A 27567-nucleotide genomic window follows, 5' to 3' on the forward strand; every position below is an offset into this window, starting at 1 on the left:
TAAAAATATCTTTGATAAATTATTTGGTGGGAATTCTATTGAATTAGTAAATAAAACCAACTATCAAAACACCTTTTTTTAATATACCTGAATTAGCCTTGAAAAATAAATATGTTTCTGTGTGTGTGTATGTGCATTTTACCAGTTACATTTTTTTAATGTTTTTGTTATAACAAAAATGTAGGAGGTACCTGAAAGGAGAAAACTCTGTAAAAACTGCACAGATTCCCAAGTATGAGGGCCATGCTGAAGAAAACTCTAAAGATTGGTGTGATCGTTTGCTGTAGGACTTGAACCAGAAAGTGCTTTTACTTTGATATGAAAAAATCAACCTTTTCAATATGGATTTTTTTTTAAGTACTCTTATTTTAAATTATCCCAAGCATATTTGCTGAAGAATTACATTGTTTTGTTTGTCTTTTTAGAACAAGCTTGCTCAGTATCATCTTTTAATTATAAAAATCCTGAGTGGTGTGGGAAAGATCATGTGGGTCCCTATATCTATATTATGTCACAGAACATAACACATTATTAGCTGTTCCTAAGATGATGAGTGAATTATTCACATTATTGTCCTATGATGATTTTAAAATAATTTAAGTTAGAAAAATACCCACACTTTCTTTAATCTAGTGATAATGCTCTAAGTTCCATGTGTTTTCATCCAAATACTTATGTTCAGCTGTAACATATACATCTAATTTTGTCTCTTTTCCTATTTCCAGATTGCTCTTGGAACAGTAACTAACGTGGAAGAAGCAGTAAAGTGGATAAGTTACACTTATCTTTACGTTCGGATGAGAGCAAATCCATTAGTATATGGCATCAGTCACAAAGCTTATCAGGTATAAAATGCATTTTAAAAAAAATCTGTAGCCTATTCTGGGTCTCTAATCCTTCCCTGATGTGAGGATAAATATTTACTATTTCTGCTTAGCCTGACATCAGCAATTATTTTAAAGTGCTTAGAAAAAGGAAGGTATTTTCTGTAGCAGAGTATTTTTAACACTAAGTTAAGAGGCCCCTTCTGTTCACATAAAAATACATTTTGACCAGCCAAGTTATGTTCCAAAGGACAACATTCATTCTTATCAGACAGTTGCTGTAACTTAGTTTCACTGTTCCAGTTTTGTACACTAGATAGAAATGATAAAATGAAGCCTTCTTGGGTAGCTTGCTTTCCTTGCCCCTTTCAGCTTTTGATTTAGAATGTTTCATCTCATGACATTTTTAATTAGGTTATGTTTTTTTTTCTGTCTTGTGACTTAGTAATTATAAAGCTTTTCATTAATTTGCTCAGTTTTGTTAATTTACTGTTCTGTTCAGTGATAAAAATCAGCACAGTTACTTAAAGGTTTTTTAAGGGTTTTTTTTCATTATCTGTAAATTTTAGGAAGTTTAATTGTTTACAGACTATCTAAATACTGACTGTATTTTCTGTACAGCTTTTTATAAGCATTTAATGTTAAATTAGTTTGAACACAGGTAGTTGAGCCTCATGTAGCTGAAACTCACAAGTGTGTGGTAATGGCTGTTTTTTTCACGTCCTGAATCTGTTTTGTGACTTCATTATTAGTCAGACTGTGAGCAGCAGTTGTTTTGGTCATTGTAACATGTAGAGATCTATGTCAGGAGATATTTTTTCATAGTGTTTGTGTCTGATAGTGTAAGCTGCAGTGAAAGTAGGTAGGCTATTGTTTAAGCAAGCTTCTGTGGACACCTTTTGACCTCTGGTCATCTCAAATCTGTTTTCCATAAAAAGTCTTGCAGTACATTACCATATGTTAATATAAGATCATGTAACACAAATTTCAAAGTAATTGCTAAATGAAAAGCAAAAATTGCTTTGCTAGTGAGGAGAATGTTGTTGTCCCATTCCTCTAAATTCCTTTTTTTTCTTCTAATCAGTTATTTTTGACCAGTGTTATTAACAAATTTCAGATTAAAAGAAGTGCAACCATTGTGGTAATAACTGGTGAAAAAAATTAATAAAACACCAAGAGAGATAGTTTTTATAAATCTTAAAAATAATGAACAGGATTTGCTCTCCCTCTTCTTGCTTGTATGTTTTTATTCAGCCTTTGAGAAAGTGGAGATTGCCAGCACTTGCCTTTTCCTGCCACTAACCTCCTGCCTACCCCTTCCGTTCCATGTTCTAATAATAGACATTCATATTTTTGTGTTAAGGCAGTAACAAATTATATCAATTAGAAGTGTTATCCATTCACGTTGAAGCAAAACCAATGCCAATCTCCTTATTTTCTAAATAAACCAGTATTAAACTTCAAAGCTGAAGTGTTAAAGACAGTATACGGATGGTATAGTGCCAGATGCAGACATAACTAGAGATTTACTCACTTAGGCCTTTCTATTCCTTCTGTTCTGGTTATACACATCCAATTTTCATAATTGGTATCTTGTTGTTTCTTAGCAGTGTTGCCAATTTATATTCCTGTTTTGGCTGGCAGTCAATGTTACCCATTCAGAATCCATCTATCTGCATAACCATCATGGGTCACACTTCCCAGCTGCTTGATGGGGCTGAGAAGATGCAAACTCATTCTCCTTTCCCTTTCCACAGGCACTCACCACATGCAGCCATTACTTCAGACCACAAAAGGTCCAGCCTGTCCATGCTAAGGGGGAGACCAGGGCAACCTGCCATATGCTGACACGTTCTTCACCCAACGTGTTGCCTTTGTGATATTCCTGCTCCCCACCTAACCCATTTCTGGGCTATGCCTAGAATTAGGTTACTCCAGGCCCACTGCTTTTATTTGTGACTTTTCCATTTTTTCTGCTAGAAGTGCCAAAAGTGACTTTCACTGAGAGGGGAAAAGGGCCAGAATTTACAATGAGCAGCAAGAAATAAAAAGTGGAAGGAAAAACCTGAGCAAATATGAGTGTCGTATTGTAAAGCCTGTGGTATGAATTACAGGCATTTTCTCATCCTTTTAGGGTTCCAAAGGAAAGGTAGCTGTTTCTTTTTAAGGTAACCCCTTTCTCTGCATTCTTATCTTTTTAGTTCCACTCTTTGGTGTTCCCACAGTTAACCAAAGCTTTTTAATTCACAGAAGTTCTATGCTTATGTTCAGAAGAACATCTGTAAAACTTAGAGGAGCTTGTCCCCAGCACTCCTCTCAATTAGCTAGAGAAAAAATTGTGAATTATAATGCACTTTATCATGTGTTCTTAAATTTCCATATGCATACTCGAGACCAGCTCCGTTTCTTGCTGTGGACACGCCAAGGCTCATTTTTAAGGGCTAGTCTAGGCTGTGTCTTTTGCTCTGTGGGATTCCTAATTATGTAAGCTCAACAAGAAAGGTGCTAACGATGGATTCTCTAGACTGGAATATTGTTTCACAGCCTTTTCAAGTTGGTGACCTTTCCTTTTATGTTAAAACCTTTGTATTTGTAAAAAATGTTAGTCTTCTGTTACAGACCAGCTTTTTAATATGTAAGGCAAAAGACTGGCAGGTAATTTGGTCTGTCAAAGGAGTAGGGAAGTGTTTTTATATTTTTAAAAAAATTTTCCCCCTCTTTAGTTTTAAGAAATTTTGAACATCTGGCATCTTGATTACTTTTTCTTTTTTTTAACACCTCGGCTCTGAAATCTGACCCCAATGCAAGACTTACTATTGAGAAAAGCAGTCTAGGTCTTATCTATCTTAGCTTTTGACTTAAAACTAAAGCAAGCCATAACTAAGGAGAAACAGCTTCAGGGTACCTGGTATAAGCAGGGAATATTAAAAACTAGTCTTGCAGCCAGTGGAGAAGGCTGTCTTTGTCTGCTGCTTCAGTGAGCATGAGATTAAGCACTTCAGCACAAAGATGAAACTGAATCCTGGCCCAGGGAAAACCAGAGCAAACCAAGGCATAGCAATTCTTAAAGCCTGCTCCTTTTTGCAGTCTTAGTCATATAACTCTGGAGCAGATTTACCAAAAGCTCTGGTATGACCTACTCTGTAGGAAATCTGAACTATACAAGCCCTGAAATAAGAATGCTGCCTGTGGACTTGAATAGAGTTTCAGTCTTTTCAAATATGGTGACTAGTCAGTACTTGTGTAATTAGAGCACTATCTCAGCTGCACATATACCAGAGGGTTAACATGATTAGGAATCCCTTTTCACCCAGCCCTGTCAGTCTGGGTACCTCAGGTGCATAATGTGGTAACACACAATTACACAGCAGTCCCACTCAGATGGGAGTTTTGCCCAGCCTTGTATATACTAAGGAGGTAATGTACATTATTACCGGAACAAAATGTCCACGTTTCTGAACTTCTATATGAATAGAGGTGGTGTTGGGCACAGCAAGCTCTTGGTATGCTCTTAACATGTATGTTTAAATGGTACGTGTATAGCTCAGTACTTAAATATCCTAGCTGACATACCCAAAGCTCTTCAGGATGTTACTGGGGTGTTTTGCTAGTAAACATTTCAGCCTTCCAATTTGAATCTTACTCTATTTGGGATACAGGTAAAGCCATCCTCATGTCAGATAACGAGGCAAGGTATATCTTCAACAGAAGATTCTGTAAGATGGAGTGTTTTGTGAAGTGATACAGTTACAATAATTTCATGAAAAATATGTTCTCATTAAAACTTCTTTCAAAAACTTCAGTGTAAATGTATTTCAGAATCACGTTACTATTTCAGAAGTAGTATTAATCTACATTGCACTGATACTCTTGAAGCACTGTAAAAGAAATATTGTTGTGATTATTTTGTCCTGTATTTTTTGGTTATTGGTTTTGGTCATTAATATCAATGTATCTGTTATCAGTGAAACCTCAGGAAAATCTTGACTTAATAACTGTACTTTCGTTTTATTTGATTTCTGGCTTTGTGTGACTGAGTTATCTCAATAAAATTATTTGTATAACACTTTTATTTTTTCTTTTGTGTAAATAAATGTGTGTGTTTTGTGTCTAGATGGATCCAGGTCTAGAAAAGCACAGAGAGCAGTTGGTAATTGAAGTCGGCAGAAAACTGGACAAAGCCCGCATGATTCGCTTTGAAGAACGAACTGGCTTTTTCTCTTCAACAGATTTAGGCAGAACTGCCAGCCACTACTATATTAAATACAATACTATAGAGGTAAAATTTGATCTTCTATTTTGGGGTGGGTTTTTTTTTCCTTCTTTTTGAATCTTTACCTAAAACAGTTGTAAGATATTACAGAATATGTATGTGATTTGTTCAGCGTATTTTCAAGTCATATTTACCGAAATGGGGAAAGAGGAAACAGAGAGGAAAAAGAAAGCAAGTATAAAGCAATACTGAAAAATTAGACATGGTGTGAAACGAGATTTGAAATTTCTATAGTCTCTGCCTTCTTTCAGGAGAATTATAAAAAATATTTGGATACCAACAGTGTGTGCAGCCATTGATATCTGATAGCACGTTCAAGTAGATTCTGATAACAGAAGAGTTTTTCTTTATGAAAATCCTACCAAGTTGCCAAGCTTAAACATTTGGCACTGTGATCAGATTGTGTTGTAAACATGTAAGGGAGATGCATTTGTATCTGTAATATTGGAAGCTTCGTTTGAGGTACACATTCATCTTAAAACCTTTTTTTTTTTTTCAGGAAATAAGTATTTTTCTTTAACAAAAGCTTAAGACACTGCATGACTAATTTTTAACTGTTTACTGCCACGATGCATAACTAGTGTCACAGATTCACTCAGATCCTATACTTTTTTTTTTTTTTTAAAGGCCTGAGATTTCATGTCTCTTCATTTTGGGGTGCCTAAGTTTTGAAGGACTCTTTTTTAAAGTACTGAGAAACCGTTCTGAAAAATGTTTCTCTTTAAATTGCATCACTCTGGTCTTTCAATAACTTACACTGTATCCTTATACACCTTTTAAAATCTTGATCTTGTATATTTTTATTTTCAATGTTAAATAATTTTTATTTATTTTTTTTTTAGACTTTCAATGAGCTGTTTGATGCTCATAAAACAGAAGGCGATATTCTTGCTATAGTATCAAAAGCTGAAGAATTTGAACAGATAAAGGTAACGTTGTATCCTTTCATACAGAGAATATGTCTTAGAACTAGACAGGTGTGTAGTACTCACTCCAAATATGGTAAATGTCTACAGACCCAAGTTTTGTTTGATATTAAGCACCATTATAAAATGTTTCCTAAGTAGGTGTAATTGCCAAGAATTATATATGCTCTCATTTGAACTTATACGTAGTTCAGCTTGAACTGTAGTGCACATTTAATAACTAGTTGTGGATCTTCAAGAATTCCTTTTAAATGCTTCAAAGAACTTTTCAGCTCCTTAATTATTAACAGGTGAAGATAAGTGGACACTGAGGAATGAGATAGTTTTTCTCTATGACGTTTAAACTATTATTAGTTGTCTTCCTGAAAAATTTCCTTTATCAGAAATGAGGCAGGACTCACTGAAGTCAAATCTGTGATACACTTCATGCAGGGAACAGTATTAGCAGAATGATAAATCCTGATAAATTATTTCCAAATTTGAAATCTAGAAAGTTGCTGTGAAAGATTTTGCTGTGCAGGCTAGAAGATTACTGTACTATTGTACTCGCTTCAAAGCCAATCTCCCTTTTCGGCTCCTGTATAGACAGAGCACAAGACAGTGCATTGCAGGCCAGCATGAGCTTGTTTGGCTGTGCTTCCATCTCACAGAGGAGTGAGCCAGTCTCCAGACTCCACAGGGTTTGGTAGCTTGAGCCCATCACCCTTTTACCACCGTTGTACAACTTGCAGATCAGGCTTAGCTCTTGTTCACCTGGCTCTGCAAACTGGCAGTGTCAGTCCCTCACCATCTACATATTTACATACTTGCACACACAGTCTGAGTGTTACCATCTCTTTGTCTGATGTGGAGATTCTGTTTTGCTGTAATCTCTTACAGTAAGATAGTAAGCAGAGAGGTTTCACATTGATACGTGCAATGTTTTCCAAGATAGAAGGGGTTTTTATGATTGTGATACTGCTTTGCTAGGTCTAAATTTAACATAATTGAATATTTAAAGAGAAGCAAGTGGAAAATATTATGTGATATGTTTCCATATTTGCAATGAAGCTAGTAGTGATTCTTCTTCACCAAAAGATAGTTGTTTCTGGTTTGCTTTCTCAGATTTGAAAGATATTGCATCAGTGCACCATCATTTCCAGATTTTTGTGATTTATTTGCTGTGCAGCTCTGATTGTTGAAACTAGTAACTTTCACAAGAATAGTTCAGGATTTACCCCTCTGTGTGATACAAGTAGTGAATTTTGTTAATATGAACCATATCTCCATAAAAAGTCTGTACTTTGAGATAGTTCACCAGTAGCTGAAATACAAACATGGACTGACCTGTGCTCTGCTAGGCAAGAGCAGAAAAAATTATCAAAAATTCTGTTGTAAGCAGAGCATAATATTCCCTGGACACTGGAGTTGTCTCTGGTGGTTGTGTCCTGCATCTTTTTCTTTCCTGCAGGACCAATGGCTGGATAGCTGGGGATTTTAATTCAGCTGTTTTAGTGTCTCTTGTGTGTCAGGTAGTTGGGTCCAAAGGAAAATTACTTTCAGTTGGTTCCCTGCAGGGACCAAACATTTACCCTCTTTAAATAAGTTTTACACTAACAGACTATCAGTAAATCAAAGAATATGTAGATTTATGCTGGGTTTGCCATGTAAGGGTCATCAGTTAGAATGTGAAATGTTATGCATTATTCAAATCATAGATATGAATATTTCTTTTCTCATATTAAGACTTAATCTTATTAACAGTGAAAATTTTAATATCATGAATCGTAGTACTTCACAGTTTTGAGTTAAAAATGTATTATGCCACATGCAAACCATGTAACTATAATGAGTACATTTCATGTTAATTCAAGATTGCCCTAATCCAGATGGACAGAGGTTTTACTCTGGTCAAATAAGAAATGAAATCTCATCAGATGAAGGATGGTAGGGTCAGAAGATTCAATTTTTGTGGCATATCAAATTTTTGTATGTCAATGGCAACCTTAATAGGTTGTGATGAATAATAAAATGTAATTGTGTCACTATTAAGATAGCTTCAATTATAGCCTATTAGCTACATTATGGAAGATGTGGGTTGCTACTTTTTTTTCTTTTTTTGCTTTTTTCCTTAAAATTAGAGACTCCATTTAAAAATAATGTAACTGCATTATAAGGAAAATTTTATTTCAGTGTAAATGTTTTTATTGAATTGCTACAGCCTCTTCATAAAGTGTAAATGTGTTTTAGGTAAGAGAAGAAGAAATAGAAGAGCTGGATACCTTACTGAGTGATTTCTGTGAACTTCCTGCTCCAGGAGGTGTGGAAAACAATTATGGAAAAATTAATATCCTCCTTCAAACATACATTAGCAGAGGGGAGATAGACAACTTCTCCCTTATTTCAGATTCTGCATATGTTGCACAGGTAAAAATAGTAATTTTTTACAAATCCGTTGCGTGTTCTTCTGTTTTCATTCTCCTAAATGTTTGCAATTATGTAAGTAAGCCTTGATCTGCAGCCTTTTTGTACATTTGTGTGCAGATTGATTTCAAAGCAGAGCCTTGCGTGTGTACACGTGTAATACAGTATTTAAGTAGACAAGATTTGCAAAAGCATACCTTGGGAGACTAATACATTTTTTTGTTTAATTATAAATGTCCTTTTTGTTCCTATTACCCCCATTGTCTTATTATATTTAGTAATTCTAACTTTGCACAGAAATTTTATTCTTGAGTTACTGGGTTTTCTTCTAAATCTGGAAATCTGTCAGAATGTGCTTTTATGGTTGTGTGCCTTTATACTTCATCCTATAAAAAATAATTTGTGTTTTATTCACATACCTTAGTTTACACAAGGAAGATGTGCTATTACCATTTTATTGTTAGACATAATCATGCAAATTTACACAGCAGTCTGTATATTTGTTTGCCAGCTTGATTTGACAATGGTTGATAGTTACACAGCATGTTTAGTTATTACACAGAATAATAAGAGAACTACAAAGTCTGTGCCATAGAACCACTTGCTTACACAACTGGAGCCCGCTGTAGAAAGAAAGAAAAGTTTAGAATTCTGCATCCTGGACAAAGTGACAGAATGGTGATAGACAATCCCAAATGTGCAACAATAAGTCATAGACATTCCCAGATGTGCAACAAAAACAAATGTATAAAATAGATTATAAAATTTTGCCTTTTAGCCAGTCCTGTTTCCCCTCCTCTCCTCCTCTCCTCTTCCTATCTTTTCTTTCATTTTTCTTCAACAGCAGCATGTCACAGTGAATCATTTTGTCCTTTTTGTAAAGGACTGATTGTAAAATTGCATTTCACTGGTGCTGAAGGTGAGAGTTAAATTTTCAAAAAGTATACATATTCTTCAGCAAGATTTTCATACTCGCATATGTCTGCATTTCATAGCACAGATAGGAATAAAATCTGAAATCATTGTGCACATCATAAAAATCATGGTACTTGCACAAGATCATTTTCAGAATGATTCTTTTAATCCTTGCTTTCAAGACAATTATTTTTATTAGCCTGTTTAAATTATAGCATTTTTAGTGCGGCAACATGGTCTTCTCAGATCTCCATAAATTGTACATGTGGAACCAGTTCTACAAATTGTGATTTTTTTATAATTGGGTAGTGACTATTAAGAAACTAATCCTTTCTAAGTAAAAAAGAAATGTGCTTCTGTAGTAACTTATGCTTCCTATCACAACCAAATAATTTTCTATTTTTTATTCCTGTTGGCAATTCAGAGCCTGTAGAGAATGAATTTGTTCTTGTCAGTGAATCAAGAACAGAATTGCTAATTCAGGCAAAGTACTGGTTGGCAAATAAAACAAACAACCCCACCCAAAAAAACACAACTTCATAATACATCTTGATAGGTTTAATAAAAGAACATAATAACCTGTATTTTCAGGATAAGACTGACCTGATTCAAGCTTATGTTAATAGTTAAATTTCCAAGTCCAGAGCAGATTTATACAGTTTAGTAATACAGTTGTCTCAAATATTTAAACAAAAGTCACTAGTGTTAAAAATCTCTGCAAATGTTGTGAAATTGAGTGGGGAATGGCATGCTATTATGGAAGAACAACTGAGGTGAAAGATTAAAACTTGAATTTACATATAAACTGAGTTTGCAGGTGTATATTGTATAGAAGGAGGAGGGGAAGATCTTGAGTATAGTAAGCGAATTTGTTTCAGAAGTGATTGAGATGCAATAAATGTAGAACTTCCTAATGTTACCATAACCACCATCAAAATTTTATGGCAGACCTGCCACTACAACTTTAATTAGTTGCACATGTTTCTTTTCCTAATTTCTGTAGGCGATCATGAGGTAGTTCTGCCACTAGAATGTGATGGAAAAACGAAATCAGTTTGAAAAGAAAAATCTGTTGTTATGGTTTGTCAAGGATGAGTCTATGGGATCCTTTTCATTTTACAAAGAATACTTGAGGGAATTACAACATTTTTGCTATTTTTTTCACTCTCCAGAACGCAGCTCGTATTGTTCGAGCTCTTTTTGAGATTGCCCTCAGGAAACGTTGGCCTGCAATGACATATCGACTTCTGAACCTCAGCAAAGTCATTGACAAGAGGCTGTGGGGCTGGGTTAGCCCTTTGAGACAGTTCTCAGTGTTACCCCCATCAGTCCTCTCAAAGCTGGAAGAGAAGAATCTCACTGTGGACAAGATGAAGGACATGAGAAAAGATGAAATAGGTGAGAAATCAGCAATGCTGACCTGCGTAAACTATTAGCAATCAAGTTAGAACAGAATCTGAGCCATTCCTGAATGTACCCACTCTGGTCCTCAAGCCATGCAGGAACACTAATAGGGTATTATGGTCTGTCCAAAAAGAAGGTTTCTTCTGTCTTCACAGTTTGTAATATGGCACAGCTTTGAGGGTCATGCTAGCCTGTACCCTGCCAACCCCAGAACACACGTGGATGGAGATGTGTGTTGATGTTAATTTACATACATGTGTATATATACATATTTATGTTGACCTGTGCTTCCCTTCTTGCTCACAGGATGCAATACATGACTACAAAATGCATCTGTTTATTTTTGCCAGTTGACAATGTGGCCTTTTTTTCATTATTATTGAAATACTTACAACGTGAAAAAGAATAAAAGCAGATTATTATGTCCTGGTGTACTATCAGTAAATGGCCTGCTTCTGAAACACTGCATTAATTTTCATCAAACATGGGGAATTCATTGTCACTGGTGTCATTGCAACAAAACCTTAATGGAATTTTTTTAAGGATTTGACACTTCAATAATGAGAAATTCCATGAGCCTCCTGATAAACATTTCTAGTAGGTTTGTATAAACTGTTGTGCATAAAGTGTCCAGCAGCAGACTGTATTTGGAAAAAAAAAATATTAGCCTGCAATGTATTTCTTTTTCCTATCTTAGTATATTTTATCTTATTTGGACTTTCTTTGCAGCTGTTATTGCAAGGTTGTTGAGAAACAAACTGCCATTTTTAAGAAAATCTAATTTTACAATAAAAACAGAATTCATAGTCACTGCTTTTTAGAAGTTATGGCCTCTGATTTGATATTGCTGTCATTTGACAAGGGAGCTACGTTCCTAATTTAGGAGGCTTTGTTATATGCCACGTTTAAGTTGGAAAAAAGTGAATAAATATGTAAAAGTTTGCAGAATTAGAGGCTATATTTTATTTAATAAACTAAGCCTGTGAGGAAATGTTAAAAGCTTACCTTAACTGTGCATTATAATATGTAGAAATTTTAAATTTATATTAAAAAAAACATTTTATTTGAGGTACTGGCATTATCATGCTTTTCTATTCAGAAGCATTATTTTATAACACTTCTTTAATTCTTATTTGTTAATGTGTTGTGTATTTGTGCAGTCATTTTAAGACTCAATATTCTTTTCCACTAACTGTATTAGTGCTTTCTTTTCTTTTTTTATGCTTCTTTTTCCCCATACCTGCCCTTGGAGGAGCAAGAAATTTTGTTTTAAGAGTAAAAAACCAGTTTTGTTTCCTACAATGCAGTGGAACTAATATTGACAAGACAGAAATGTGTCAATAGAGATATATCTATAAAATGTCTAGTTTTGTTTTAACTTAGTTTGAAAGTAGACAAAACTTGAGGTTTGACTGTGAAAGTAGAAAATCGCTGACTATATGATATTATTTCATATTCTTCAGCTTTATAAACATCAAAGCAAGTTAATCTGTGAATCTCTGTGCAGTAGTGTTACTTGGGATAATTCTTCCTGTCTAGCCTCTCGGACACCAAGGGTCTGAGGGAAGTGCTTGCCTGGCAGCCACCTTATTTTGATTTGAATTCAGAACCATGCTGAAATGAGAAATGGCACAGTTTCCAGTGCTGACCTGTTCTCTGATTCCATACTTTCACTCTTAGTATTAATTCCTTTTTAAATGTTATTGTGACCTTGTACATAAAATAAAAAAAAAGACAGGAGCTAGCTGGCTAACTCAGAGAGAGATAAAAGCCTCAGATGGGTGTCAGCTCAACACAAAAGGAACATGGACCTGTTGGAACAAGTCTGGAGAAGGGCCACAAAGATGATCCATGGACTGGAGCACCTCTGCTATGAAGATAGGCTGAGAGAGTTGGGGCTGTTCAGCCTGGAAAGGAGAAGGCTCCAGGGAGACCTCATAGGGGGCTTCCAATACCTGAAGGGGCTCCAGGAAAGCTGGGGAGGGACTGTTTACAAGGGCTTGTAGTGAGAGGATGAGGAGCAATGGTCTTAAATTAGAGCCAGGTAGATTTAGACTGAACATTAGGAAGAAGTTCTTTACAATGAGGGTGGTGAAGCAGCTTTCCTAGAGATGTGGTGGAGGCCCCATCCCTGAAGCCACTCAAGGTCAGGCTTGACGAGCCTCTGAGCAACCTGATCTAGTTAAAAAGGTCCCTGTGCACTGCAGGGGGCTGGACTAGATGGCCTTTAAAGGTCCCTTCCAACCCCACACATTCTATGATTCTGTGATCCTGGATTCCAGTGTATCACGAATCAATCAACACCACTCTAGGTGCTATTGCAGTGTAACCATGGAGTTTCCAGAAAGCCAGGAAATGATTGTGTTATCTAAGATAAAGTGCTGTTTTTTCAGAATACAGATGACAATTGCTGTGGAATAAGTAAAAATTACTCTTCTTTTGTTAAACATACTTATTTTCTGTAATAGTCAGCTTTTGTTCAGAAAGTTTTCATGTATTTTAAATGACACTGATAGTTTCTCATAATGTGACTATTAGGAAAAATAAACAATAAAATTAAAACAACAAGGGGAAGAGAGTTTTATAATATTTGACAGAAGTTAGGAGAGGACCTTATTTCCCCCTAGCAGACAAGTGAACAAAACCTCAGTACTGTCCCATACGAACACAAAAGTTTCCCTCATACATTGTGATACAGAAAGTGATTTTTGGCATGTACTTGCCTACATGAGCTTATTAAGTCATGTCTTTGAATATTTGGCAACTACCTTTATCCAACGTGACTTCTGAAGTTTCCCCTCTAAGTGGAAAAGTTTGTCACTGTACATGTATGCTGTAATACTGCATATATCACCTGATTGTACCAATATAATTGTTTTGGTTTTTAATTGTCCACTTGCTGGAGGTGCACTGATTTAACCAGCTGCAAATTAAACTGATTAAATATGTTTAAAACTTTTGCATTAGGGATTTGCTTCCATATCAAGATGACCGTTCATTACTTCAGAGTACAGATAAACACCTGTGTGAGGCAAAACCTGCCAGTTTGTTAAATAAACTGAAGAGGGAAAGTCAGGATTAATATAAAAAAATCAACTGCAAGATGTCATGATTCTAAATTTTGTGCAATAGCAAGAAAAAGTTTGTATCACCTTTTCACTTTGCCCGTAATGCAAATAATGGGATTTCTTCTCTTTTTTATTCTTTTTTTGAAAGGGAAGTTGTGCACAGGGACCACATCAGAAAATCAGAAAAATCAAAAAATATCAATAGCCATTTGTAAGGTAGCTTTTAACACTGAGTACTTCTGACCATTGCCATTAAAATTTAAAATATGTTTCATGTAATTACATAAGCAATTTCAGTGAAAATGTGCTAAATAAACCTTCTTTTCCCTAAACAAGCTAGAAGTTGTGATATTTTTCAGGAAAAAAAGGAAATCACTACTCCATGCTTGGTTTTATATTTAAAATTCAGAGCAAGAGAACAGAGATTTCAGCTGTAAAAACTCAAATAGGGAAAAAAGTTAATGAACATAATCACTATTGCCTTAGTTACCGTGACTGTGATAGAAACTAAAAAGCATTGCAATGCCTAGTTTTTCCTTTCAGTTGCACACTGGAGTATTCAGAAAGATCAGAGCTGCTGTGAGATGTTTACTAGTTGTTTTAAGCTATTAACTACCTTTGTTCAGCTTTTTGAAAAGCATTCTGTCTGCTTTGAATCACTACACAGGAATTGTAGCAGTTGAAATGTGTGCCCTTCATTAAATGAAAGGTCAGTATTCATGGTTTAAAAAAGCTATATGGCTTGGTAAGAGCCTGGTCAAAAAGTCAGTAAAGGAAAGGGAGCTAGCTTGCCATGATATGTTTTCAGTGTGGATTTTTAATGGTTATTTTAACCCCTTAGTTATAGCCAACAGAGGAGGTTAATACTGATTTTTTAGGCTCTAAATTGCTAATTCAAGTTAAGTATTACAAAATATTCAGACATGCCAGGTCAAGAGAGTCAGACATTTAGGCACCTAGCAGCAAAACAAGCAAGCAATAATGCTTCTCTCCAAAAGCCTGTTTGAAAGTCGGAGTTGTATTATTTTTCCTGGAAATGCAAATTCGTTCCACCTCATGTTTTCTTGGCAGGTCATATGCTGCATCATGTGAAGATTGGGCTAAAGGTAAAACAGTGTGTCCATCAAATCCCCTCCATCCTAATGGAAGCAACGATTCAGCCAATTACCCGCACGGTGCTCCGAGTGCGACTGAGCATCGCTCCTGACTTCACCTGGAACGACCAGGTAAAAGAAAAAGCAGGTGGAGGAAAAAGGGGAAGCATTATTTTAGCTTCAGTAAAGGAGGTGATCGCAGGGAGTCCATAGCTGTTTGGAGAAGAAAAAAAAAATCTTTATTTTAGCTAAAAAGCAAATTTGGTCATAGGAGTGGAATGACCTTTAAGGTTTTTGCAGAAGGCGGCACCAAAAGATAATCTTTTTATTTCCTTTAACTGGTACAGGATTTCACTGTTTGTAACAAGTGCTTATGCTGAGTATTAATAGTAGTCACACACAGATTTGAGTTATATGCCCAAAAAGGAAAAGGAAGAAAAAAGGAGACATGGATGGCTCTCTAAACTATGAATTAGTGTCAAACAAAGAAAATAAAGCTTTGAACTAGAGTTCTTGTGTGCCAAGTTCTGCTGCTCTTTATGGCTTTACAAATGTGCATTCCCAACATCACTGCCTTTTTTTCTGTTGGGACTTGTCTGAGCAGAAAAACTGAGATATGTTTGAAATTAAATCAGTTGATATTTTATGGTCCAAATTTATATGAAATGAGTTGTACTGGTTACACATTTAGATATACCCACAGTCTTTGATTCAGAGTCTGTACATTAGGAATAGATTTAAGATAAATCTAAATGAAACACCAGTGTCCACATGGGGGCATTGTATTGTTGCTGGTACTTCTTAAACTCTATAGAAAATCAAGGCAAAGATACCTCGATGTGAGAGCATATTGTTCTTTTTCTGTGTTTCGGAGATTTATACTTAAGATAAATTATTCTGAAAAGTGGATATTAAGTACTCTTTCTTTTATTTAAAGTAATTTTATAATCCCTTAAATTACAAATTTAATCACAAGTAAATTAGAGTTTTATTGCACAAAAAAAAATTATATTCTTTTGGAATTTATTTTCCCCACCTAAAGGTTTTTTCTTTTCTTTTGGAAGTTTCACCAAGTTAGCTTATGGATGGGAGATAAATAGTGAAAATATAGAAAGTTAGGGTTTTTTTGTTGCCTGGATTTATTACAGAAATATTTGAATGGGTTCCTAACATAAGTTATTTTTCGCTGCCTTATTTATATACAATACTTCAGAAGGCAAACCAGCATTAATTGTTAGGATTGAAGCAAGTTTTCATTATTCAGTCTTTCATCCACTTCGCCTGTGATCTATTAAAGACAAAAAAACCCATGACTGTTCTTCATATTAAACTATATCTTAATACAGAGTAATTTCTCAAGCAATTTTTAGATTTTTCTACAAAATTGAGGTTGATCTATATTTTTACAAATTAAAAAAGGGTCCACATAGAATTATATACTTCTATTTTGAATCTGAACTTCTAAAGTTATAACAAAACTTTGACAAAAATCTATTTTCTGCTCTCACCCCTTGACACAGTTTACCTAATGGTTGCTTTGGAAACATTATGATCATTTTAGCAGTTCAACTTATGAAGCTCTTTTGATGTGAATTTGTATTTTGGTACTCATTAAATCTTAGGAAAGTGGGTGGTTTTTGGTAAGGTAGCCGATGATTTTCTTCTTGCTTCATTGTTTCTTCAGTAAATGAAACTTCTATTACAGTAAATAAAAAAAAGCTGTTAATTTTCAATAGTCTCTAAAAATTAACAACTCTTTTAAATTCAACCATTGACACTTTAAAGCTGCTTCTCCATCATCACACAGTGTTTTAGCAAGCAGTTCAGCAGAAGACAATAGAAATGTATAGCTGTAATTACTACAAAAACTAGCCGCCCAAAAAATTCCATTCGAAGAACTGGAGTAGTTAAATAAAATCATAATATTAAAAATTTTAATTCTCAACTGAATTACCTCTCCTGGCTAACATTTTATGGTTTTAAGACTCTTCCTTTCACAGGGTGCTTAGTTCTAGGACAGTCTCATCACAAAGTTTGCACTTGCCATTACAAGAGAAAGAAGGTATGTTTTGGTAGTCGTGAGATACATCATCTTGATCTTTAATGCAGTTTTCAGTGCTGGGAGCCCTTAATTTTGTTAAAATCATGTGAAACCATATCCCAGTGGAAAATTCTTGTTCTATCATTAGAAGCGAAGGACTATAAACATACCCAAACAGAGAAAGTAAGCCTTGCTGCAGCCAGGAGGAGTCCAGCAGAAACATACAGTAACACAACTAGTGTGAATTAGCCAAGTCATGTATCAGAGATGCAGCTCTAAGGCAGTGGTTGCCCAAAATACAGGTATTTGTCAGTTCTTAAGAGCTCCCCGGAGTTCTTGAGAATCCTTACTGGAGAGCGTGTCATGTTGCCTCTTCCCACATTGCCCATTTTTCCCCATGCAGCTTTGCCACAGGACTCTGCAAAACTAAAATGCTATGACAGTTGATCATAACATTTCTGAGCTTTGAACTTTTATCTCTTTCCTTAAGTCTTCTTTCCTCTCTTAACTTCTAAACCCTGATTAAGTAATAGTCTCACTGTAATTTTTAAAGACATCACCTGCAGTGACCTTTCAGTTTCTCTGCTTCAGTTCCCAGTGAAGCTGCTAGTGAAATTCAACTGTAATGACAGTGTCTTAGCTGTCCAGCTACTTCTCTATGGCTCAACTGTGTTAAAAAGGCAACAGAAGCACCTTAGTTCTATTCCTAGTGTACATATTTTTGTCTTCAAAAGTCAGTATAGACTTTTTTCCAACACATACACAATAATGCATTGTGTTTAAAATAATCTGTGCTGCATGGATCAGTATCAGATTCCTGTAGCATTAAAACCACCATTAGAAGCAACTATGCACTTTGTGATTTTTTCCTATTAGATAAAGTTTAGGAATAATTCCAACTCTTTTTTTTTTTTTTTTTTTTTTTTTTTAAAATACTGGTTTTGTACAGAATCACACAATTTTAGGAGTTGGAAGGGACTTCTGGAGATCATTGAGTCCAACCCCCCTGCCAGGGCAGGACCAAATCTAGGGCAGGTCACCTTATGTACCTGATCACAGTCCGCATCAGAAACATCAGAAATCTATGTTCATTTAATACTGTCTTCATGCTCCTTTACTGTGCTTTTTTCTCCTTTTACTAAATGTTTAAGTAAAGTGCTTGCACATTGGCATAAGTCATTTGTTCTGAGAAAGAAACAAAAATTCTCAACTGAGCATGCCACCTAGCTATGATTTGTGGCTGATAGTGTAAAATAAGGTACACAACAAAGCAAACAAAAATCTAGGATGGAATAAAGTGTTGCCAGATGGCATGGGAATCATCAAGAGACAGCTCTATTTATGTTCTTCTCATTTCACCTGTAGCAATGACTAGATCCATAGCCTTCTGAATCCACTTAATGAATCCTTCTACAGAAGGAAAGAGAGACAGGGGAGAAGAATGTCACAATTCAGTGTCCAATTTTTCCTCAGCTACTTTTTTTGACTGAGAAATAAGCAGTGGATAGCAAAAGACAGTCCTCTGTACAGAATCCAAAGACAGAAGTGCAAGGAGGAAAAAAGAGACTGAGTCCTTTTTCAGGAGCCTAGAGGAAGCCCTGGGAGTTCAGTCTATTTATAACCAGCTGATGCACCAGCTTCAGTTGCATTTATATAATGTCTATTTATATTATATGTACCTTAAGCAAAATCTTATTGACACATAATCTTTAAACAGAATATTATATTGCTCTTACAATATAATACCTTGTTATATAATGTTATATTGCTCTTACATCTGATTTTTATATTTCTTTGTAAGCTTGCAACATTTAGAAATAGATCCAGTATACTCAGCAAATGTCAAGAACCTCATTTCAACAAAGTTATCTTTTCTACTCTTAAAGGTACATGGCACTGTTGGAGAGCCGTGGTGGATCTGGGTAGAAGACCCTACAAATGATCACATTTATCATTCAGAGTATTTCATCATTCAAAAAAAACAGGTAATGAATTTTATTCAGAATCTCATACGAGACAAAAATGAAGTTGCTGAGATGTGGATCTGTCAAACAGTAATTTGGCCTAAGCAGCTGTCCAAATCAGTAGCACAGTTTCAGATGTATGTGATAAACTTTGACTTCTACAAGAATGTTTTATAATCTCAGATGTCCATTTCTCTCCTCTTTTGGTGGGACAGATATTCCCAAGTGAAAAAGTAAAACTGCAATGGTCTTGTCTGTTAAAGAAAAGGTGAAGAGCCAGCCTTATTTTTAGCCTTTGAAGTTTGTGGGAACAAAATCCATTCCCAATGGCGAAACATTTTATAAAGATATGAAAATTTTGTACGTGGAGTTGCACACATACTGTATTGCTTTGTGCTGGTAATGCTTTTGGAAGTCAGGCAAACTATGATTTTTCAAGTTAGTGATTTGTCTGTGCAGTAATTATTCTCTACACATTTGCTTTAGGTCATTACCAAAGAACCTCAACTGCTGGTGTTCACAATCCCAATTTTTGAACCTCTTCCATCTCAATATTACATTCGAGCTGTGTCTGATAGGTGGTTAGGAGCAGAGGCTGTATGTATCATAAATTTTCAACATTTGATTCTTCCAGAAAGACATCCACCCCACACAGGTAACTTCAGATTTGATAATTTTGTTTTAGTTCGTCTTGCTCATACTGGTTTTCCCTATGAGAGTGTGATAGATCTCTTAACTCTTGATTCATTGTAGAAAAGCATATGGAATTTCACTTTGAAATATTGAGATATTAGTGAGACCATTTCTTCACTAACTTTAAAGCTCTCTAAAATTTTTAATTCCTGGACCAAAAAGGAATCTCAATGTCTCAACATATTCATAGAATCATAGAACCATAGAATCCTAGGGGTTGGAAGGGACCTCGAAAGAGCCTTTTATTTCTCCAGGTTTTTTCTAAACCATAGGAAAACTGAAAATGTCACCTAAAACATCCCAAATCTCTATGTTATAGTATGTCTTATCTTGGCACTTGTAAGCATTACATTTCTTCTGGACTGGTTAAAAATCATCTTAGAGTAGATGGTTGTATTATAAATGGCATTCAGCAAACAAAAAAAGTTAAAATTTTGAAAATATGAAACATATTCCTATTTTTACTTAAATAAATTCATCATAGCAGGTACAGAACACTGCATTTCAACTCAGCACTCCTGATCAAGTCATGGCCTTCCCCTCCCCCTCCTTTTTGAGCACTTGGCACAGAAGCATATGTTTGTGTTTTGCTTCTTTTTTTTCTGGATACATAAATTGCATTATACATTCATTGTGCCTGATGTCATTGTAAAACCTTTCCACTGTAATTACATTTGGCTCATCTAGCAGTCTGTGAAGTGAGTGCCTTCAGAAATGCTTGGTTCTCATATGGTGGTGTCCTTTGGCATGCATAAATTCACGTGTGTTTGTGAAGTGTTTGGCTATTGTTACACTGTACCTAGGCTGTCTGGAAAAGCATGTGTAACCTTTTTATCTAATTGACTGATCACTGACTACTATTCAGAAGAAACAGAAAGATATTTACACATCACCAGTTATGGAGCCTCTAGGATTTATGGTAATTGATTTCAATTCCCATCTGGTTCCCACTCAACAATGAAGTATGTAGAGGCTCTGCTAGGCAAAAAAACCTTCTTTCTCCTCAGCAGAGCCCAAGAAATCACAGTTTCAGTGGGAATGATAAAACACCCATAAAGTATCAGTGAAAAGCATGTGAAGAATATTAGACATTATTGCCTCAGTAGATTTTATGACTCTCACATCATACCTTAATGTGAAGCACCCTGAAAAGACAATGAGAGCTCCAGACACCAAAAAAAATAATAACCCCCCAAAAAAAACCCCAAAACACTTCAAAGCAAGCATCTGCATAGCAGAATCACTGCAGTCTCCCTAATTTGGTAGGATTCCAAATCCAATCTGGTTATATATATATCATCTTCCAAATTCCACAATCTCTAATTGTTTGGATAGCAGACGCTCTCAAGTTATGTTGAGAATCATACACTGAAAGGCTGTTTGTTTATTTATTGATATTATGTCTTTACTTACATGTCTGAAGGATTAGATGCAAAATTTAGTTGTACTCATCTGATTTGTATTAGTCCATCAGCTTAGAAGCTCCAAAGAGTCCTTCCTTCTTAAATAGATTTTTTCCTTGAATCTGAAATATACAGACTGTTCTGTCCTCCAGCTCCACCTTCTGTTATTATAAGAAGCTGGACATACACATAATCTAATACAGTGAATATAGAATTTACTACAACTGGGTTAAAAAAAATACACAACAGCTTTAAGAGACAAGATTATTTATGAATGGATAGTTCACAGCTATCAGAATGCAAACAACAGTACTTGTCTAAATACTTCACAGCTATAAAATCAATGTTTCATTATTCCTCATCACATTTTAAAATAACCAAAATATGGACTCTGTGTCATATGAGATATTAAGTAAAACAATTTTCAATATAAGTTATTTTCCACTAAAGTATTGGTTAATATCTTTGTCTTCATCATAAACTATGCTAAGACATGGCATCACTTGTCATGTATTTGTGTTTATTTTGGTATTTTAGAGCTTCTGGATCTTCAGCCTTTGCCTATCACAGCCTTGGGACATCGGGAATATGAACTCCTGTACAAATTCACACATTTCAACCCTATCCAGACCCAGATATTTCATACACTTTATCACACAGACTGTAATGTTCTTCTTGGAGCACCTACAGGTTCTGGAAAAACTGTTGCAGCTGAATTAGCCATCTTTAGAGTTTTTAACGAGTATCCCACATCAAAGGTTTGTAAAATAGGTTTACTAGAATCATTTTGGGTAAGCGTGTTTTCAGCAGTACAGAAGTCCAGACTATGGCAAACTGAATTTTGCTTTCTCCAATTCATACCTCTCCAGATTCAAAATGGTACAGCATTATGTATGCCATACTTTTATTTCAACTTTATATATTAATCAGGGTACAACTAGAGTTAAATCTGAAAACATGACACACATATGCTGGATTTCCTTTCCTATGCTTACCTGCATTTCCTGCTTTAATATCATTCTGCTAGCAGTATTTTTGTAGCATTAGTTCCTCTCCATGTGAATGCATCCAGCCCAGTCTCTCTCTTATTTAAGCAAATAAGTTGCAATTAATTACTGCAAGCCAATTTTCTGTTCCAACTTACCCTTGTGTTTTATTTCTTAAATTGTCTAAAAGCTAAACAACTCAGCTTTTGGAGTTTTGTTTTCAAAGTGAATAAAAAATCTATATCTTGACTTAGCCATCTTTTTTAGTTCCCCACATTTTTACCTTTAAAGTCTTTGCAAAATATATGTGTATCTAATTGTGAGATTTAACCACAGAACAGCCTTTGAAAGTAACAGAAATCATGCACGTAAATCCCTTCTTCATCTTTGACATTTCAGTTTCTTCATGTTCAAAAGATTCAGAATAGTTAATCATAAATCCATAAATAAATACTATTTCTACATGTCAGAGTATTCCCCACTGCACAACAGGCTTCTTTGAGGAAAATGCTGTGACATTTTGCTTAAAACAATCAACTTTTTAATTGAATTGGTAATGTCGTAATAAATTAAAGACATAACTAGAAATGGGGTAAGATATTGCTTGCTGGAAATACTCATTATTTCTGTTCTAGAGTGTTAGTTTGCAGATTCTATAGTTCTGCCAAAAATGGCATTTTTATATAGGAAGGTTTTGATACTAAATGAAATGACAAATACTTTCATTTCAATAAATTATTCTTTCTGTTTCTTAATTTATTTGCTTGTTAATGGCTCATGAACAAACGCAGTATTTTTCAAGTGGTAAATCTGTTTTAAATCTAATCCTGACATAGGTAATTTAAGGAATTCAGGGCTTAATCACTTTACAGATTGTGAGCATGTGAAATCATTTTTCCCCGGTAGGTGCACTTTAATAAAGGTTTCTTGTGTAACTTCTAGTTTTGTGACTTTCTTTTGCAGGCAGTGTATATTGCACCCTTGAAAGCACTCGTTCGTGAAAGAATTGAGGACTGGAAAGTTAGGATTGAAGAAAAACTTGGTAAAAAGTATGTTTCTCCTTCCCTAATCAGAGAAATGAGAAGAGAAAGAGCAGCTCAAGTGTGAATAAAAATCAATTATCAAGTATGAATAAAATCTACAGAATACTTTTGAGTATTTCAAAATAGGTTTACTATTGTATTGTAGTAGCCTTCTAGTACTTAAAGAATCAAAATTGCTATCAGTAGTCATTGTAGTGATAGCAAAATCCAAACTAAAAAAAGAATACACTTTGATACCCAGCTGATTTCATTCTCATTACTTACCAGTATAGCAAATATGTAGCTCAGATTTCTTTCTGCAGTATCCTGGGAAATTCAAATTGCAATTCAAAGTAAGCTTTCTGTAGAAACCTCAGCTAGAAGGACCTCATAGGAGTTGTATGAACTCTATACTAGTCGTTCTTATATTGTCCTTCTTATATAAATTAGATATAATTTCATTCCTTGGTAACATTAATTTCCTGGCGATCTTCTCAGGTGTCGGAGTTCAGCCATTGCTTCATGACATATAAGGTGTATCAGTCATGTTCATGCTTTCCAAAATTATACCATCTTGAGTTAAAAATTATATCCATAGGATGTATTATTTAGGGACTTTCCATTTCCTATATATAGCTTTTTTGGTAAATTAAAGCTCAAAGCAAACCACAGGTTTTAACAGAAAGAGGTACTACTCTGTGCTACCCTGAAATGAGTAGTGAGATTCCTGCTATTATAGCAGTGAATTAATTGGCAGGTTTACTATTTTTTTGCTATTTTCGTGGCCTGTGAGGGTAAATAATTTGCCTCATAATTTTAAAATCTTTTCAGGTAATACTCCCTTTTTTAAATTTACTGTATTACTTATGACTGAAGTTTGAACAGAAGATACATGTAACAGTGAGGAATTTTTGTTAGATATTCAAGTGGATGTAGAATGTGTCATAGAATTGTCAAAAATCCATTATATTCAGCTCAAATCCTGCTTGTAGAAATCAAAAGGATAATAAAGCAAACATTTGAGGAAACTCTGCTTATCTTCCAAAAACTTTAAGTCAGGGTAATTTCTGCTACAGGCTTAATGGAACTTCACCAACAACTGCAGATGGGCTGCAATCTAGCCTCGTTATTCAAACCAGAGATCCATACAGAACAGCAGGCAGCAGCTTGGTAGCTTTCTAGAAGGCTTTCATCCTGATTATGACAGGATGTTATGATTCACATTATATCATACTTATATTCTTATATGATGTTCTTTTTGAAAAATGAACCAGAGATGGTTTGGGACTTGTATTCACCCTTTTCTAAGGAATGGTGTTCATGGTGTACATGGTATCAGCTAGGAAAACAGAGACAGGTTTATTTACTTTAAATCATTTTGAAAATCCTGTTAGAAGTGTTTGACCAGAAACAAAATTACTTCCTTAAAATTTTGTTTCTTTTCTCTTTTAAGAGTTAATATTTAGGAGTTAGTATTTGAACTTTAAGATTCTTTGTAAAGCCAAGCCACCATCTTTTTTGATTACAGGGTTGTAGAGTTGACAGGGGATGTGACTCCTGATATGAGAGCTATTGCCCAAGCTGACCTGATTGTTACTACCCCTGAGAAGTGGGATGGTGTCAGCAGAAGCTGGCAGAACAGAAGCTATGTTCAGAAAGTTTCCATTCTTATCATAGATGAGATCCATCTGCTAGGTGAGCATGTTGTTTTTAATCAGAACTGGAAGAAATCTGCTGGTACTAGTGATGTAAATATGCTTTTGGACATCTTAACTTTTTCTTTTTACCTGTTTTTCAATGGACTTCACCTTTACCAGGGGATGAGAGAGGGCCGGTGTTGGAAGTCATTGTGTCTCGAACAAACTTCATCTCATCTCACACGGAGAAACCTGTAAGAGTAGTTGGTTTATCCACTGCTTTAGCAAATGCCAGGGACCTTGCTGACTGGCTAAATATTAACCAGGTAGGAAAAATGTTTTAGAGGATGGACATGTATTTGTGCTGCAGAAACACAAAACAGCAATTTATAAGATAATCCAGGCTTAAACTTGAAAAAAATGTTTTCTTTCAGATGGGTCTGTTCAACTTCCGACCATCGGTCCGCCCAGTTCCCCTTGAGGTGCACATTCAGGGCTTCCCTGGCCAGCATTACTGTCCTCGCATGGCTAGCATGAACAAACCTGCATTTCAGGGTAAGCAACAAGCCCCTAGACTTCTTCCTCCATTCTGTGAAACCAAGAAAAAAAAAAAAAAGAAAAGGCTCTGAGCACTTTGCACAGTTCATTTGCAGCACATTTACAACATGTGTTACTGTATGTAACATGTGTTACTCTTGGCGTGTATAGGGGGAATCTGCTCTGATAATGGCCCAGAGCTATTTGTCTGAAGCATAAAGCGTGCTGCAAATGCAACATGCAACAGAGGAATGGGATGTATTTAGAACAGAAGAATAAAATTAGTGCTAATGAAGGGGAAATAAAATGTGTTTTCTCTTAGTGTTCGACACCGTAAAGAAACGTTTGCGTAAAAATATTTGAAATTTAGAAAGTAATAAAACCCTTCATATTATTAATCCGCTGAGGTATTTTTGTGTGGATCACTGTATGTAAGTGTTAAAAAAATTGTGAACAGAAGTTGCAAGTCAGGCCAACCTCCTATAATTCTAGTTTCAAAGCAATAACCATAAAATTCAAAATTTGTAGTGCATCCAGATATGCTTCTGTTTTCAATTTTTTATTCTTAAGAAATCTGGACAGCAGGATAGATTTAGGAAAAAACTCATATTTTATTTGAATATGTTTTGGGTTTGTTACATAAGGAATATTTATTATATCAATTAAAAATAACCTCCAAAATAAATTTTGTAATGCAAACTGCTGTTGATTGTGAGGTGACATTTGTGAGGTGACTTTTTAGCTGCTTTAATTAGCCTTATGACAGAAGCAAAGTATTGATTGTGGACTAGAGACCAGTCTTGACAGCTCAGATTATTTACACCTCCACAAGAGCATTGTACAAAAACACTAATGAACAATAAATCTGTCTTGGGCTGTTCTGCCACACCTGTTCCTGAAGCAACAAAAATCCATTAGATGCTGGGCTTTTAAAATATATAGATATATTGGCATATATAGTTGTAAGGTATAAATACACATGAATTACCCTGTGTTGATAATTTCAGAACTGTATAGTGTGTTTGTGCAGGAGCACATGCACATGAATTTAGGAATATCTGATGGTGGATAGTATGGAATATTTTTCAGAAATTAACAATGCATAAATTTATGAATGAGAGTTACATTAGAAAACACACAAATGGATTTAGATTTAGAGAGAGTATTTGAAATTCTATGTACACTACAGATTTCTAGTGCTTGTTGATGTTAGAAAATCTGTAGACATATGATTTATTGAGGGCATTTTCCCCACTTGTTTGACCTGATATAGTCAAGGTTATTTTAGCATTTCCATGGAAATAATATTCCTGAGACCATAAAAATTTTGCTGCAACCTGAAACTTTTCAAACATGGACTTAGCAAGAAAAGGCTTTTTTTTCAAGTCCTAAAAGCCTAGTTGGTTTAAATATATCAGACTAATTAGTAAACAACAGAGACAGAGTTCTTTTTGTACCATAATGCCCACTTTTCACAACAGCTATTTAAAAGCTACTTTCTGCCTTTTTTACTTTCTCTGGTTTTGGTAGGTTGATCCTTTGCAGGCAGACATGAGTTTATGCAGTCGGAGCTCTGGCAGAAAAGAAGTTTGGGGCTTTAACGGCACTTAGCCTGAGACAACACATCCCAATCAGATGAAAAAAACATAACATAGTTATTAGTCTGAGATAGAGAAATTCAGGAATTTTGAAGTCTAGGAAGTTTGTCCAGGTTTTGTGGTGTTCAGGTGGGTTTTTTTACTAGACGCTTCTCTTAAATCTTCAGCTTACAGTGATCACTGAAGTAGCAGGACAAATAGACTCAGCATAATTATATAATATTTGATTGAGAGATGATACATGCTCACCTCAGTTTTATCTATCTGGCAGAAAAGAGACTACCTATACATACCTGCATACCATCTTCAGAGAGGTATATCAGCTGTCTGGGTATTGCAAAGAGAAACTCTAATTTTTATCACTAAAGGGCCTATTTCTCAAGTTCTGTTTTCCTCAACAGCAATTCGAAGTCATTCTCCAGCCAAGCCTGTTCTTATTTTCGTGTCATCCAGACGTCAGACAAGACTTACTGCCTTAGATCTGATAGCTTTCCTAGCCACTGAGGATGATCCCAAACAATGGCTGAAGATGGATGAAAGAGAGGTAGAATCATTTTACCTGCATTACTGGTGCTTTGCTTCTCTTTTATTGATGCTTGTTGGAAAGGAAAATAGATCTAAAACACAGGAGCTGTGCGAGGGTAGATCTTGAAACAGCTATGCACATGGTGAATTTCAGTATGTATAAAAATCTGTCAGCATTGAGACTGGTTAAGGATCTTTGCAAGATCTGACCTTTAGAATGCAAAGTCTTTTATCTTTGTTTTTCCTGCATATCT

General features: G+C 35.3%; 1 protein-coding gene across 2 annotated transcripts in view; it reads left to right on the forward strand.

The window, feature by feature from the left end:
* The window catches only part of ASCC3 (activating signal cointegrator 1 complex subunit 3), a 246586-nt gene that overhangs the window by 153562 nt on the left and 65457 nt on the right, over nucleotides 1-27567 (forward strand). The window contains exons 17-30 of one of the 2 annotated variants that reach the window (XM_051614470.1): nucleotides 726-845; nucleotides 4939-5103; nucleotides 5940-6026; nucleotides 8253-8429; nucleotides 10514-10739; nucleotides 14885-15039; nucleotides 18835-18933; nucleotides 19399-19567; nucleotides 21546-21766; nucleotides 22958-23043; nucleotides 24545-24711; nucleotides 24834-24979; nucleotides 25088-25208; nucleotides 27190-27332. In XM_051614470.1, the coding sequence (XP_051470430.1) occupies nucleotides 726-845; nucleotides 4939-5103; nucleotides 5940-6026; nucleotides 8253-8429; nucleotides 10514-10739; nucleotides 14885-15039; nucleotides 18835-18933; nucleotides 19399-19567; nucleotides 21546-21766; nucleotides 22958-23043; nucleotides 24545-24711; nucleotides 24834-24979; nucleotides 25088-25208; nucleotides 27190-27332 (2082 nt within the window). Of the gene's footprint in view, nucleotides 1-725; nucleotides 846-4938; nucleotides 5104-5939; nucleotides 6027-8252; nucleotides 8430-10513; nucleotides 10740-14884; nucleotides 15040-18834; nucleotides 18934-19398; nucleotides 19568-21545; nucleotides 21767-22957; nucleotides 23044-24544; nucleotides 24712-24833; nucleotides 24980-25087; nucleotides 25209-27189; nucleotides 27333-27567 lie in introns of those variants that run through there. The other variant, XM_051614471.1, reaches the window with a different exon arrangement.

Source organism: Apus apus, chromosome 3, assembly GCF_020740795.1.
Source record: "Apus apus isolate bApuApu2 chromosome 3, bApuApu2.pri.cur, whole genome shotgun sequence".
Lineage (NCBI taxonomy): Eukaryota > Metazoa > Chordata > Aves > Apodiformes > Apodidae > Apus > Apus apus.